Source organism: Neovison vison, chromosome 12, assembly GCF_020171115.1.
Source record: "Neovison vison isolate M4711 chromosome 12, ASM_NN_V1, whole genome shotgun sequence".
In the NCBI taxonomy this organism is placed as follows: Eukaryota; Metazoa; Chordata; class Mammalia; order Carnivora; family Mustelidae; genus Neogale; species Neogale vison.
Genome location: NC_058102.1, coordinates 22031631 through 22047237, shown reverse-complemented (window position 1 = coordinate 22047237; position 15607 = coordinate 22031631). Strand labels below are relative to the sequence as shown.

The 15607-nt window shown below is 36.9% G+C and overlaps 1 protein-coding gene across 9 annotated transcripts in view; it reads right to left on the bottom strand.

The window, feature by feature from the left end:
- ANKS1B (ankyrin repeat and sterile alpha motif domain containing 1B) overlaps positions 1 to 15607 on the bottom strand; it is a 1114861-nt gene that overhangs the window by 374976 nt on the left and 724278 nt on the right. For 8 of the 9 annotated variants that reach the window (XM_044228192.1, XM_044228193.1, XM_044228194.1 and 5 more), the window contains one exon: positions 7944 to 8050. In XM_044228192.1, coding sequence (XP_044084127.1) covers positions 7944 to 8050 — 107 coding nt within the window. Of the gene's footprint in view, positions 1 to 7943; positions 8051 to 8535; positions 8558 to 15607 lie in introns of those variants that run through there. The other variant, XM_044228191.1, reaches the window with a different exon arrangement.

Here is a 15607-nt window from a genome sequence, read left to right as displayed (position 1 = left end):
AGAAGGAAGAAAAAGGAATTCCAAAGAGAGTGAAAAACAGGCTCCCTTTGCAGCTGTGTTTTTCTAGTTCCTATGCCGGCGCAGTGCTCTTGCTGAAAATATACTCCCGTCTGATTGGCTCCAGCAAAAACACCCTCTCCAGCTCTTATGAGACTCCTGAAGGCTGCCTCTTGCTCTGAATATCCTCAGCTATTGACCAGGTTCTCTTTAAACTGAAAAGGCCTTTGGTAACCTTGCTGTAGCCACCTGCCAGATTCCTTCACTCCCTTCTCTTTCCTTCTCTCTTTTCTTCCTTTCCTTCATCCTTATTTGCCTTTTTCCTTCCTCCTTTCATCAAACATTTACTGTGTCTACATGTGTAAGCCATGAGTTGTCCTTGGAGATATAGAGGGTCAAAACATATTTCTAACTCTCAAGGAGTTAAAAATTATCCAGTGCGTGGGCAGCAAACTATGGCTCTTTCATCAAATCTGCTTGCTTTTGTAAATAAAGTTTTATTGGAACACAGCCACGTATGTTATTTACATATTGCCTATGGCCACTTTCATACTAGACCAGCATGTTGAATAGTTGCAACCAAGACCACTTTCAAGTCTTAAAAATATTTACTATCTGGCCCTTGAGAGAACAAATTTACTGACCTTGTTCTACTATTTGGGTGTGGGAGAAGTGATGGGAGTGGGTGGGCAAGTAAATAAGTAATATAACACAGTAAAATCAGTAGTAAGATAGGGAACTCCAGAAGAAGGGTTCTTGACCCATACTTGGAGGGCAGGGGAAGAAGAGGCAGCTGAAAGAAGTGACAACTAGGCTAAGAACTAAAGGATAAAGAGGAGTTAAGAGGGGGAAGGAAGGTCATTCTTGGCAGAGAGCAGCATGTGCAAAAGGCCAGGCAATGAAAGATAAATACACAGTTTTCTAGAACTGTAAAGACAGAAAATGGTAACAGAAGAGGCTGAAAAATAAATTGGGGCCGGGCAGGTCAGAAAGGATCCCGAATATGAAAGCCATATTAAGGATTTTGGAAACATAATCTTCCGCAGGTAATTGAGAATCACTGCAATAATTTAAGCAGAGTAGTGCTAAGGCAAACATGTGCTTTAGAAAGAACACTCTAGCTGCGGTAATACTTAACATTTTGGGGCATTTGTTCTATGCCAAGTCTTTGCTAAATGCTTTGCATGCCAAAATGTATATGGAAATGTTTATTGAGTAGTTGGGCTGCAGTGGAAGCCAGGTAGAAAGAGGCTGAGTAGGACAGCTATGGATCCATGAGTACTAACAATCTCCCTAATGGATGGACAGGTAGAGCACCACGCACATTTAGCGGGAGGAGGAGAATCAGAGAACAGGATGATTGGAAAGGACAGTGTAATGTTACAGAACCCCAATAAATATCAATAGGGGTGAAAATCAATAAGGAGTGAGGACTGAAAATAAGACATTGTAAAGAGGGCAAGAGAAATGAAGTGAGAAGAAAGGGGGCTGGGATATGGCAAGAAGCAGGCCACTGCTGATTTCAAAGAGAACAATTTTAGCAGAAGAGCCGGAAAGCAGATAGAATCATAGGGGTTAAGGAGGTGACTAGAAGTGAGAAAATGGAGGTCATTGAGAGATCTGTCTTTTAAAAGAAGCAACAAATTTGATCGTGGCTGGATTTCTTTTCTTTTTTTTTTTTTAACTTTTTAAAAAAGTTTATTTATTTATTTGACAGAGAGAGAGAGAGAGATCACAAGTAGGCAGATAGGCAGGCAGAGAGAGAGAGAGGGGGAAGCAGATTCCTCACTGAGCAGAGAGCCCAATGCGGGACTCAATGCCAGGACCCCAAGATCATGACCTGAGCCGAAGGCAGAGGCTTTAACCCACTGAGCCACCCAGGCGCCCCAATTGTGGCTGGATTTCTTAAAATTAGTCCATAATTCAGCAGTATGAATAAGTTTTCTGAGTCATGAAACAAATTCCTCGTCCCAAATATCTGGTCATTTAAAGCAATACTGGAGATGAAATTATGCAAATATGCTGGATGACTAAATTAAAGGCCAATTCATGTGAGCACGAGTTAGTAATGGAAGCTGTAGTACTGCATTATTAGAAAATGGGGCAGCTTATTTTAATGCTTAAAAATGTAACTGGAGTAACTTCCAGATGGAAGAAAAGGCCTCTTCACTATCACCAGATTGAAACTGCAGCTAATGTTTTTTCTGAAAGCCATTCTTCTGAGATGGTCATCCCTGAACATGTCCTCATTTCTGACTTTGCGCTGCACAAGCAATCAGCGTCCTTCCAAGGCTAATGAGGTCTACAAGAACAATTAACAGCTCTGCCAGCACCAATATTGCACCCGGCAATTGAAAGAGCTCAAAATATTAAATAACAAGTCCAAAGAACATTTCTCCTAGATCCCTCATTAGATTGATTTTACAGATGAGTAAACCAAATCATAGAGAAGGAAGACAGTGGAAATGAGAAGTCTTACTTGAGTTCTGTCTCACACCACTGTGAGGCTCTTGCCTATTACACTTGTAATTAAGCTGTTGTCCAGATAAAGAATGACTCCCTCCTGGCATTGACTTTTGGATGCCAACAGATTTTAAATGCCTGTAGTTGAAATAAATATATTTTATCGTTGTTGCAGAAGTGCATGTGTAATGACTGGACTAAGTTTGTAAAATGACAGCAGCACATTCATTATACCACCCCACTTCAGGGCCCAGAGTGTTTCAGGAACAGGATGGTGTGGGGAATGTGGCAAGTATTTTTTCTCTTGGACCTTTAAATCTCAGTAACTTTATAAAATTTTCTTAAGTCATTCTGAAATAAGAAACCATCTCAGGGGTTATTAGGCTTAACCTTTAGGGACAATTTATTTTCCTGCTTCACAAGTTTAACTTCTTTCTTGGGTCATCGATATGTTGCTAAGACACTGAAAAGGTCATTTTATCAGGTCAACTGTAAATGGTACTCTTATGACAGAAAAGTTATATAAAAGAGGAAAAGAAACGTAAATACATTCGCATATAAAATGCACCACAAAAATGGAAAAGAAATTTTCAACTAAATACTTATAAGATCAATCTTCCTTAAATCTTTTGTTCAGATGGATGACTTCCAAGAGCTCTGTGGCTCCACTCTTCAGTGTCACCCTGACCTTCAACAAGTCCTTTATGAATGCTACCCATCCAAGTGTACAAAATGCCAAATCAAATAGGGCTCCTGGAATAACTTTATTTTTTTACTCTGTAAAGGATGCATTTGGGGCATCTTAATATTGGTTAAAGCATCCTAAGCCAAGCTAGATGGCAACTGCTAGAAACACAGGAAATGCTAAGAAAAAAAAAAAAAAGTTGGCATAATTCCATTCTTCCCCCCTTTTGATTAGAGTTTACAAATATAACTGTTAGCTAGTTATCCTGGGTGAGGCTATGAGTCAGTCCTCCTCGGATAATAAAAACTTCTTAATTCAGTTTTTGGACCATAAATTTACCATAACACTGTCAGTGTTTTGTTGTTATCAGTATCTTTACATTTCTTTACTCCCTGCTATGATAGATTTTATCTCTTCCATTGCCTACTGTAATTTGTTGCTGAAAAAAACAATTGTTAGTAAGTAATATGCTGAGGGGTGGTGATTATATAAAAGGATGAGGGGCAAGATCCCTGCGGTAGAATGTATGTGTGTACCTGTGTGTGTGAGCTCATGAAGGAATGAGTGCTAATGTGAGTGCAAATAATTTGATAGGCCTGAGAGCAGCACTGTAGCCTGTTAGAGGTCAAGAGCTGTGTATTGTTCACTGTTACATTCTCAGTAATTAACACTGCTTCTAGCACATATGAAATGTTTAAGGATAGTTTGCTGCATGAATGAGTGAAGGGTACTAATGCTCCAGGTTCATGGGCAAAACAAGGCTTCCAATTTAAAAATGAGGTTGGATTGGGCACCTGGGTAGCTCAGTGGGTTAAGCCTCTGTCTTTGGCTCAGGTCATGATCTCAGGGTCCTGGGACAGAGCCCCACATCGGGCTCTCTGCTCAGTGGGGAGCCTGCTTCCCCCTCTCTCTCTGCCTGCCCCTCTGCCTACTTGGGATCTCAGTCTGTCAAATAAATAAAATCTTAAAAAATAAAAATAAAATAAAAATGAGGTTGGAGATCCATCTGTAACAGTCTACTGTGCACCCAGTTGTTATGGGGTGATGTCTATGTACACAGAATTATGCTAGGAGTTGTGAGAAAGACCAGAGAATTGAATACACACACAGTGGACTTGAAAGTTTCTAGTCTAGTGGGAGAGACAAGATATATACGAGCAAAAACTTAACTTCGAATTCTAGAGAGTGAATAATGGCATGCCCAATGCAATTTTTCATACCGAATACAACCACTACATAAGTGCAGAGAAAAGAGAGTCTCCAGAGGACTAGAGTCATTACAGAAAGCTACATAAACAAGGCAGGGATTGAGTTAGACATCTGAGTATTTAAAAAAAAAAAAAATAAGAGAGAGAGAGGGAAAGGAAAGGAAAGAGCTGTCCAGGATGGGGAGAGGAGAGTACAAATGAGCAGTCATCAAGAGAAGAATAGATAGTCTGAGACTTAAAATTTAGGAAGCAGTCATCAGACTTGGAAAAAAGAGATGATGATAGAAACATATATAATAAGGAAGTAAAGAAGCATGTAGGTTTAGTATACTAAACACTTCATATCTAAACTCCTTGGTTAAAAAAAAAAAAAAGTCATGTTGAAACATAGACATATTTTAGGACCTGGCAGCATCCCCAGAGGCTAGTGAGTAGCACATGCCTCACTAGGAGGAGGCTGACCATATATTACTTTGGAGGGGACGAACAGGTAAGTAGGGCTTGGATAAGTCTTCAGATGAAGGATTCTGTGTTGAAGGAGCCTTGGATTGCAACATAAATCTAACTCTCCCAAAGTCTTAGGTGACCTGATGTAGTTTTGTAATTATTCCTTATATTTTATCAATTTCCATTTATTTTATATATTTAACAGTACAGGAAAGTCAGAACAGTGTATACAAATATCAGCAAAGCAAGACCAGGTACATAAAGAATACATTTGGAATTCTGATTTTCAGATACTGAAAAAAAAAAAAATCACACAGCAGTAAAATAAAGGAGAAATATTAAGAGCCTAAAGGGGAAGCAATAATTGATAGATAAACAAAAAATAAATGAAGGTCTTACTTTTCTAATCTCTCTAAGAACTGATGTAAGAAATCTTTATTAAAGTTAATCACAGCCCTGTGGATAAATCATCCATATATTGTATTTATGTGTGAGAATATGTAGAACAGAGTTAGTAAAAAAATTTTTTAAAGCTTTCAATAAATACTTTGAAAGTCACTTATATGGATCCTTTAAAACATTCATTAATGGAATATTGATTAAATCAAAAATTAACTCTTGAGAATGTTTCCTAAATAAAGTATATCTATGCAGGGATGTAAAATGAAGTTTCAAGCAACATTAATTATATCCTTTTGATGTCTCTACTGTCTTGTTCTAAAAAGCTAATAAGACCTGCACTACATCACAGTTAATGGGAGTGTGGTGCTTGTTGCTTAGGCAACAGGATGAATAAATGCAGGTCAGAATGTGCTTCAAGAAAAAAGAAAGCTAGAATATGATACTGAGTGGAGACTAAGTAGGTCTAAAAGATTTTTCATCCTATTAATAAAATCTGTTTCTTAAACTGGACTGATCATATTAGTGTACTTTAACTAAATTCATAATTAAATAAATCAGATTATGGAAATCAATAAATAATTTTTATAAAGGTAGAAACTAATTTTTATGATACTAGTAGCAAATAAACAGTGTAGAACAGCATATAAAGCAATAATTAATGACACTATTTTATGGTTTGCTCAGTTTTCATAATGAACTCCTCTGAATGATGATTTAAAGTTTGTTTCTTTTTTAATTAATTTTGTCTCATGAAGAAAGTATTTGATTGACTCATCTGAATTAACTTTGTTTTCTCATTTTCTGGAAAATCATACATAAAACTTAGAACTATAAAAGTAAAGACAATAATCTATGGAGAAGCTCAGACCTCAGTTTTGTCACATATACCCAGGATTTTTGCCTCCCAGATACATTTTGGAGTACTTATACATAATTCATCCTTGAGTGTTGTTTTACGACCTCGAGATGCTTATTTTAAAACTGTTTGATTAACCTTTCAGTTTCTGGCTTTCGAAAAGTGGTTATATTTGCTCAAATGTGTCCAACATTCAGAAAATTATATTGAATTAAAATATTTGGAAGTAGCCAAATAGTCTAGAGAATCCAAAGACCTACCTAGCTTCTCATGGAACCAGAATAAATTTGGACAAGGGTTTGAGGCGTGAGAATGAGAAAGTCTTATCTCAGGCAGAGACAGAGGGAAAGAATAAAGACATCAAGATGTGCAGTAAATATAAATAGCCATGAAAAGACTTTCATTCTGTTTGATAGTTCCCCGAATTCTTAGTGTTCTCTGTTTAGAGTCCTAAGTCTGTCCTAAATCTGCTCAGTGTCCTAACACTGTCATAGCAACTGAAGAAATTTTACTTTTTTCCTATTTCAATACCCACAATATCTTATCTGTCTAATCAATTAGTGACAGTTCTCTTCAACAGGAGAAAGATAACAGTAACTGCATATCCCATTATAAAAAAACACATCCGTAAGAGTTCTATGTATACGGTTACTTAGGGCTCATATGTCTTACTACATCTATGTAGCTTTTTTCAAAAGCTCGTGGAGCATACACTTTTTAGGAAAAGAGGCTGAAGTTTAACAATTTGACTAATTTTTAAATCCATAATAGTCAAGTCAAGCTTGGAGAAAAATAATTTTAAATGAAAATTTAAAAAAGACCAAAAAACAAAAAAACCTAAGTAGCTTTCACATTTTGTTATCTATTCTAACATTAATAAGCTTCACATGTCTGCCCCAGCATTTTATTTAAAATAGCTATTAATTATTTTCTGCAAGCCATTTGTGTGTTACATGCTTATATTATGCAGCTCTCTCTAAATTTAGGGATCAGTAATATGTGTGATGAGAACTTAAAAGCAAGGAAAGGTAATAAGGACTGTGACGTAGCTTAACAAGGGAAACTGATGAGCACAGGGGGAGGTATGTGAATGATTAGAAAGCTGTATTATGGGTCTGCACATCTCCCCACCCTCCTTCCTCACCTATATTCATCACAGGGAGAAGTTTGCACACACCGGGTTTAGACTGCATGCAGACCAGTATTCGGAAGTACATGAATGTACTTAGTCCATCAGTCTCCCTTTCTAAATACTGACAGGTAGTTGATGGAAGCGTTTGTTTCTTTTATCTGAAGTAATAAATAACACTTCAGTGCTCTTCAATCAGCATGTGTAAGTAAGTGAATGTTCTCCATAATTGACCATCTGAAGCAGTTTGCTAACAAACTAAAGGTCGTCCACATAATTTAAACTGCTTATCGAACAATTATCAGGAAAATAAATAATCCTCACACCGTAAACATAACAAATTGTCTAATTAATCACTAAATGCTGATGCTCAAATGAAAGATGTTTTAGGAATCTAGAATTAACTGAAGAGTACTATAATCTAACTGGGTATTCTGAGATGACAAATTTATAAAAATCACACAAAGAATGACAGGGAGAATATAAATGTTAATCTTCCTTCACTGCCTATAAATAGTACTCTCACCGGTTCATTCACATAATACATATGTATATGGATGCCTATAGATCTCATTTTTCAGCAAGTGTCTATATGCACACAGTAAGTTCCATCCTAAGGGCATCCGATTTTCTGATGCAGTTACATATATAAATTGACCGGTTTTGGTGCAAATCAGGCTGCCTCTGAGCCGTGTAAGACACATAAGAAGCAAAGACAGACAAAAGGCAGCTCTGTGGACACAGAGAGCATCTTACCATAAACTGTACATTGTCAAATCCATTAGCCATCAGGTGGTTCTCGTACTGAGGTAGCCCAATGCTTTCCAACCATTGTCCCACTGTTTGGACGGGGCATCTGGGTCCTGTAAGAGGATGAAGAGGGAAGCGTTTAAGCAGGGAGTAGCCGTCCACTGGGTAATAGCGGTAGTCCTGGGCTGAGAGGTGGCATTGCCACATCATGCTCCTGGGAAAGTTGCTATCAAAGGAGCCCGCCAGCTTGACAGATTAATGTTCTCAGCGAGAGAGCAAAGTCAGAAGTAAAACATAGTTTGCCAGGCAGGCTGTGGAGTATGACTTGATCCTAGCTCCACATTTCTTACATATTAATCTTTACTACCGACCAGTACGTCATACAGCCCCCAAAACCAGGCAGCAGAAGAAGGCATATCAAGCTGTCAGCTTAGGCTGGTCTGCGTTCTATGTGATTGTTGGAGTACTCCACAATAAGCAATGCACGGCCGGCAGCCAGAATTCTTTTTATCAAGTACTCCTACACTCATCAGTATGCAGCTCCATGCTCCTTGCTCCCCCTCGCTCGCTCCCCTTCATTACCCAGCCCAGGCTACACCTCGCATTTTCAATAATAGCCATCAGATAAGGCAGATTTTTTTTTTTTTGTCTGCAAGCTGGAAGCCTGCTGCTGCTGCTTCCTCCTACACACCCATCCAAGCGTCAATCCTGAATGATGAGAGCAGTCAAAACAAATGCAGAAAATAGCAAGATTCAAAAGCAAACCAAAGTGCTTAAATCTCAATTGAATCTTCATACTGGTTATACGTTACAGGGCTATTTGTTGTGGAATTTTACGTTTCAAAAGACACCAGGAAATGCAAAGCTTTAACTATAGCTTATAGCGGAGCTCACTACAGGTTTCCTTTTTCCTCTCCTTTTCTTCTCTTTCCTTTCTTCTTTTTTAACTGCAGCACAGATAAATGTTTCCGATCTAAAGCTTTGCAGGGTTTGGAGAATAATTATTCTCTTCCTTTAACATGCTGTATGAAAATGAACCTCTCTGAAATATTTTTTTTTCCCCCTTCGGAATTACTGCAAAATACAGAAACTGCATCGCAGTCTTGAAGTCAGATAATTCATTTCTCAATTGCAGGGCTTCTTCTAAACAAAAATATTATTAGGCACAAGAAATCCTTTTCCCCTCTGATATTTATAACCCAGTCTACCAGGGTTAGCATTCTAAATTAGCTATAAAGGTAACGTTACTGCGTAGAGATTTTTAATAAAGAAGAAGAGCCCTAACCAAAAATAATTCAAGAATAACAGATGCAAATGTGTGAGTTTTACTGAATGGCAGACAGATTGGGTAATTTATTTAATAATTGAGAGAAACCAGAGATTAATAATAGAACCCATAGAAAAAATAATAGACCATAGGACTAAATCATAAGAAAGAATAGACTCTTAAGATTGGGAGATAACTTGAAGAAGGGTTAGTCTAACCTGTCTCTTAAGGCAGAAATCCCTTATCATAGGGTGCCGAGATGTTTATCACCGAATTTATGCTTGAATACTGCCTAGAACGCAGCTCTTACTACTTATCAGGAAGACTCCACTTATTAGATATTTTACTTCTACCTGACTCTTACTCACTTGTTCCAGTTCTGCCTTTGAGTTTACACAGACTAGGAACAATGTCTTTTCTACATAAAGTGTTTTAAAAATCAAAGATAACTCCCATCCCCCCAGAACAGTGCCTGGCACATAAAAAGTGCTCAATAAACATTTATTAAATAAATGAAACATTATTTTTCTTCTTTCTCCAAACCTTATCTTTCTCTTTTTAAGAACTTTGGCAGCCTCCCTGGCACACAGACATGAATCTTTAAAACATCTTGGACTCGGTCTTTCACTGCCTGACATGCAACCCCAGGTTCTAGTCCAACCTTACCAGGGTGTTTTGTATCCATTCCCTGGATTCTACTTCCTTTTTCATGTTTGTGAAATGGCCATCTACTTTGATTCTGTCGTCTCATAAGACATCTAGGCCCACATGGCTGGATGCAACAATAGTATCTATATTGCTTTTCCTATCTCTGATATTTTAAAATCTATTTTATACATGGGTGTCAGACTAACCTCTCTAGGACAGTTTGGTTTTTATGCCTTGTTTCAAAACCCCTCCATGGTTTTCAGTTGGATTCAAAATAAACTCCCATCTCCTCCTAATGACATTTTGGGGTCTCCACGATCTTTTACAAATCATCTACATTTATTTATTTTTCCCTGACACTCCAGTCACGTGGGATTTCTGGCTGGTCTCTAAATGCATACTGTAACATACTTGGGTTGGTTTTGTTATGTCCCCACATTTCTGCCCCTTCTTTGGCTTTGGAACAGATAACATTTTCCTTTAGTTTTTTGTAATCCCTCCTAACAGGAATAAATGCTTTCTTTAACTGTTTTAAATGGCATTTTTTTACCTTCTATTAGGACAAATAAATATTTTCTGTCTAATACTATAGTTATTTGTGTATAAGACTTGTAGAACTATGTCTTGCTAATACTGCTTGTGATAAGGATTCAGGAAGTGCCTGCTAAACCAAATAATTTTCATTTCATAATCCAAACAACATAAAATTCTAGCTTCAGATTTAACATTTCATTAAAAAATTTCTATATGAAGTCTCTGAATTTTTATTTAAAAAATGATAGGTAGGTTTTTATATAGAATTTTTAGGTCTGGATCCTCCTTTTCACTTAATTAAGATTTATTTCTGATTGGTTCTAGATCTTTCAAGAAGGTCAAAAAGTTTGCAGCAGTTAAGGAGTCAGTTTTAAGGGGCTCTGGCTGTGCAACATTACTTGTATGAGAAGTTGAAATCAAGACACTGTTTGTTCTTGGCCAGCTCTAAAGCTGGTATAAGGTGAAATTAAAGGTAAATATCAAATACAGCCTTTCCTAGGATCATATCCACACAGTTCCTCCTGATCATTATGAACTATGAGCAGGTAGATAGGCTACAAAAAGACTGTACAAACATAATAATAATGTTTTAGCTTGGTAAGGCATATGCTAAAATCTTAAAATCCTAAAATCCCATTTTGTCTCTTAAGATACATGTCAGAGATCAAATACTGCCCCCCACACACAGCCTAGGTATCAAATCATCTTTGTTAAGTGAATGAACTAATGACACTGGAAATGGTTTTGATAGGATTTTCATTTCTTAATAGAGAGAGAGAAAGAGAGAGAGAAGAATTATTTCAAGATCCAGCCTGCTTTATGAAAACATAGCTTGCATACAGGCTAATATCTTGATGAACATAGAGGTACACATCCTCCACAAAATATCGGCAAACTGAATTCAGCAACATAATAAAAGGATCATTCACCATGATCAAGTGGGATGTATTCTGGGACACGATGATGGTTCAATTTCCATAAACCAATCAACATGATATACCACATTAACAAAATTAATATGATCATCTCAATAGATGCAGAAAAATCACTTGGCAAATACAACATATATTCACAATAAAATAAACTCCGAACAAAGTGCGGTTAGAGGGAACATATAGCTCAACATAATAAAGTCCATATATGACAAACCCACAACTAACATCATACTCAATTGTGAAAAACTGAGAGCTTTTCCCATAAGATCAGAAATTAAATTCTCACCACTTTTATTGAACATAGTACTGGGAGTCCTAGTTGCAGTACTCAGACAAGAAAAAGAAACAAAGCATCTAATTGGTAAGGAAGAAGTAAATCTATCACCATTTTCAGGTGACATGAGACTATACATATAAAAACCTTAAAGACTCCACCAAAAATCCATTAGAAGTGGTAAATGAATTCAGTAAAGTTGCAAGATACAGAATTAATACCCAGAAATCAGTAGCATTTCTATACTAACAACAAAGAATTTCTCTGCTCTGAAAGAGAAATTAAGAAAGCAATTTCATTTACAATTACACCAAAAAGAATAAAATACCTAGGAATAAACTTAGTCAAGGAAGTGAAAGATATATACTCTGAACACTATAGAACACTGATGAAAGAAATCGAAGATGACAAAAACAAATGGAAAGATATTCCATACTCATAGATTGAAAGAATTAATATTGTTAAAATGTCCATATTACACAAAGTAATCTACAGATTTAATGCAATCAAAATACCAACAACATTTTTCACAGAACTAGAACGAATAATAAAAAAATTTGTATGGAATCACACAAGACCTGAATAGCCAGAGAAATCTTGAGAAAAAAGAACATAGATGGAGGTATTACAATCCCAGATTTCAAAATACACTACAAAGTTATCATAATCAAAACAACATGGGACGGGCACAAAAACAGACACACAGATCAATGGAACAGAATAGAAAGCTTAGAAATAAACCTACAATTATATGATCAATTATTCTACAACAAAGAAGGCAAGAATATACAATGGGGAAAAGAAAGTCTCTTCAACAAATGGGTGCTGGGAAAACTCAAGTGTTTACGGCACTTGAGTTGTAACATGTTCCCTTTCTCCTACACTACATGCGGAAGAATGAAACTGGATTACTTTATTATACCATACACAAAAATAAACTTTAAATGGATTAAAGACCTAAATTTGAGGCATGAGTCCATAAAACTCCTAGAAGAAAACATGGTCAGTAATCTCTTTGGCATTTGCTTTAGCGAAGTTTTTCTAGACGTGTCTCCTTAGGGAAGTGAAACAAAAACAAAAATAAACTATTGGGACTATGCTAAAATAAAGATTTTGCACAGCAAAGGAAACCATACACAAAACAAAAGGCAACCTAGTGAATGAAAGAAGATACTTGCAAATGGTATATTAATAAGGGTTAATATAAAAATATATAAAGAACTTAAACAATTCAACACTAAAAAAATCTGTTTTAAAAATATGCAGAGGACCTGAATAGACATTTTTCCACAGAAACCATACAGTTGGCCATAGACATATAAAAAGATGCTTAATACCACCAATCAGGAAAATGAAAATTAAAACCACAATGGGTTATCACCTCACAACTTTTGAATGGCTTGTATCAAAAAGACAAGAAATAACAAGTGTTGGCAAAAGCATGGAGGAAAAAGAACCCTCAGACACTGTTGGTGGGAATGTAAATTGGTATAGTCACTGTGAAAAACAATATAAAGTTGTCTCAGAAAATTAAAAATAGAATTACCATAAGATCCAGTAATTCCACTACTGGGCACCTATTCAAATAAGATAAAATTACTAATTTAGAAAGATATATGCACAACTGTGTTTACTGCAGCACTACCTACAAAAACGAAGATATAAAAGCAACCCCAATGACTACTCATAGATGAATGGATAAAGAAGATGTGGCATATAAGTGGTATGGAATATTACCCAGCCATAAGGAGGAATGAGATCTTGCCATTTGTGACAGCATGAATGGACCTAGAGGGTATTATGCCAAGTGGAATAAGTCAGAGAAAGACAAATACCATATGATTTCACTTATATGTGGAATCTAAACACAAACAAATAAAAAGCAGAAACAGACCCATAAATACAGAGAACAAACTGATGTTGTCAGAGGGGAGGGGCAAAATGGGTAAAGGGGTGTAGGAGATACAGGCTTTCAGTATAGCATAGGGAATAGAGTCAATGATATTGTAATAGTGTCATATGGTGACAAATGGTAGCTGCACTTGTGAGCGTAGCATAACATACAGAGTTGTCAAATAACTATGGTGTGCACCTGAAATTAATGTAACATCGTGTGTCACTATACTTCAATTTTTTAAAAAAATATATAGGTTGGAGACAATACTAGTTACCAATCACTAGAAATCTTTGTATAGATTAAATTTAATTCTTTATTCAGTCATTCAGTTTCTGTTCAGTAATTCTCATATGTCAGTGAAAAGCTATAACGCAGGAGGGAAACGAGTAGGAGAGAGTTGAGTAGGGTGAGGCGATGAGGGAGAGAGAGGAAGAGAGAGGAAGGAGAGATCTTGAGTCAAATTGTTTGCGGTTTTGTTAAAAGTATTTTCTCATGAGTCAAACGTCTAAAAGAATCCTGGTTCAAGTCTGAAGATCACGTTTTTATAGTGGTTAAGTCCATTTCTCACCACAAATATTGCTTGAAATACTTTATTGGAGTCTTAAAATTTTTCAAGCATAACAGTACATTATTGGGCAGACACCTTTATTCAACTAGAACTTCTCTAAGTCCCCAGAGTGAGATAAATGGAGGGAAAACATAAATTAATAGTTATTCAGAGATACTATGTCCTAGGCAGTGTGATATGGATTATGAACCCCATTTCAGATAAGGAAAACAAACTCAGAGTATGTGATGAAACCAGGAATTTTCTTTGGCACAGTCTTTAGAAAAAAAAAAAAATTGGGGGATGCCACTTTCAGAACGGCAATGTGAAAAGTTCCATGGACATGATTCTCCACGAAACAGACATAACTGCTGAATATTGTATAATAAAACAACCCTTTAAAGTATCTGCAAATTGTTCCAAGAACATACAGAGGATGGAACTCTCTCTCCCCAGCTCAACTTGAAAGTCCACTCTGAGTGGCTATGCCCAAGAGATGAGACTCCCTCTCAGCACCCCTCCAAAGGATATGATACCTTATCAAAAAAGATAGGCCAGCAGCATTTCTTTTCTTCTTTTATTTTTTTTAACTAATTAGTTTTTTAAAAAAATTTTTAAAGTAGGCTCCAATGCAGGGCTTTAACTCATGACCCCTGAGATCAAGAGTCAGACAGACTCTTAACCGACTAAGCTACCCAGGCAACGCTGCCGGCAACATTTCTAATTCCATCTGACTCCAAGTCTCAGAGGTTAAATTCCTGGTGAGTGTGCCTGAGAGGTCATGGGCTCCTTTTGTCTTCCCTGCCCCCATTTTATATGTTCCATCCCAGTTGCGACAGAGTAGGAATATTGGGGTCCTGATTGCCCTCAACCCAGCTTTCTTAGAAGAGCTGAGTTTCCATGAGAGGATAAGACCAGAGGCTACCACCCTTGCCCATTGCCCAGAACAGTGACTCAAAGATTCTGCCAAAGGGAACTAGTCATAATATGTCAGTCCATAAATAGGTCGGTCCTTAAGTGCAAGAGAGCTCTAAAGCTCTCTCCAAGAAATTGACTTTATTTGAAACAGTATGAAGAAGTTCAAGCCTAAGGGCATTGTTAAAAACAATGGAGATTTTTGTGGTAAGCAATTAAAAGGAGAGTAGGACTACAGGCTAAACAGTAGGGCAGCTGGTTTTGGAGAATCAAGAAGAGACAGGTAAGTAATGCTCTCCTGGGATCAGAACAAACTTCAAATACTGGCCTCAAGAAGTACTCCTAACCAAATTTAATTGGACCAGACTCTGGAATAACTCCTATCTTAGAGAACTGTCGAAAATAAGAGCGTAATAAGCTCACAATTAGTGGAGCCTAATATCCAGGTGTGAGACCAAAGCGGGCAGAGAGATTAACAGAAAGATTAGGGAAAGAAAACCAGAAAATTCTCCTATAACCACTGTCATACCAGGATGACTGTACATGAGCAAGGCTGTACACTTGAGTAGGTAAATACCATGAATTATATCTATAAAATGGGATATTATTTAGCAATAAAGAGAAATGAAGAGCTCATACATGTTAAATTATAA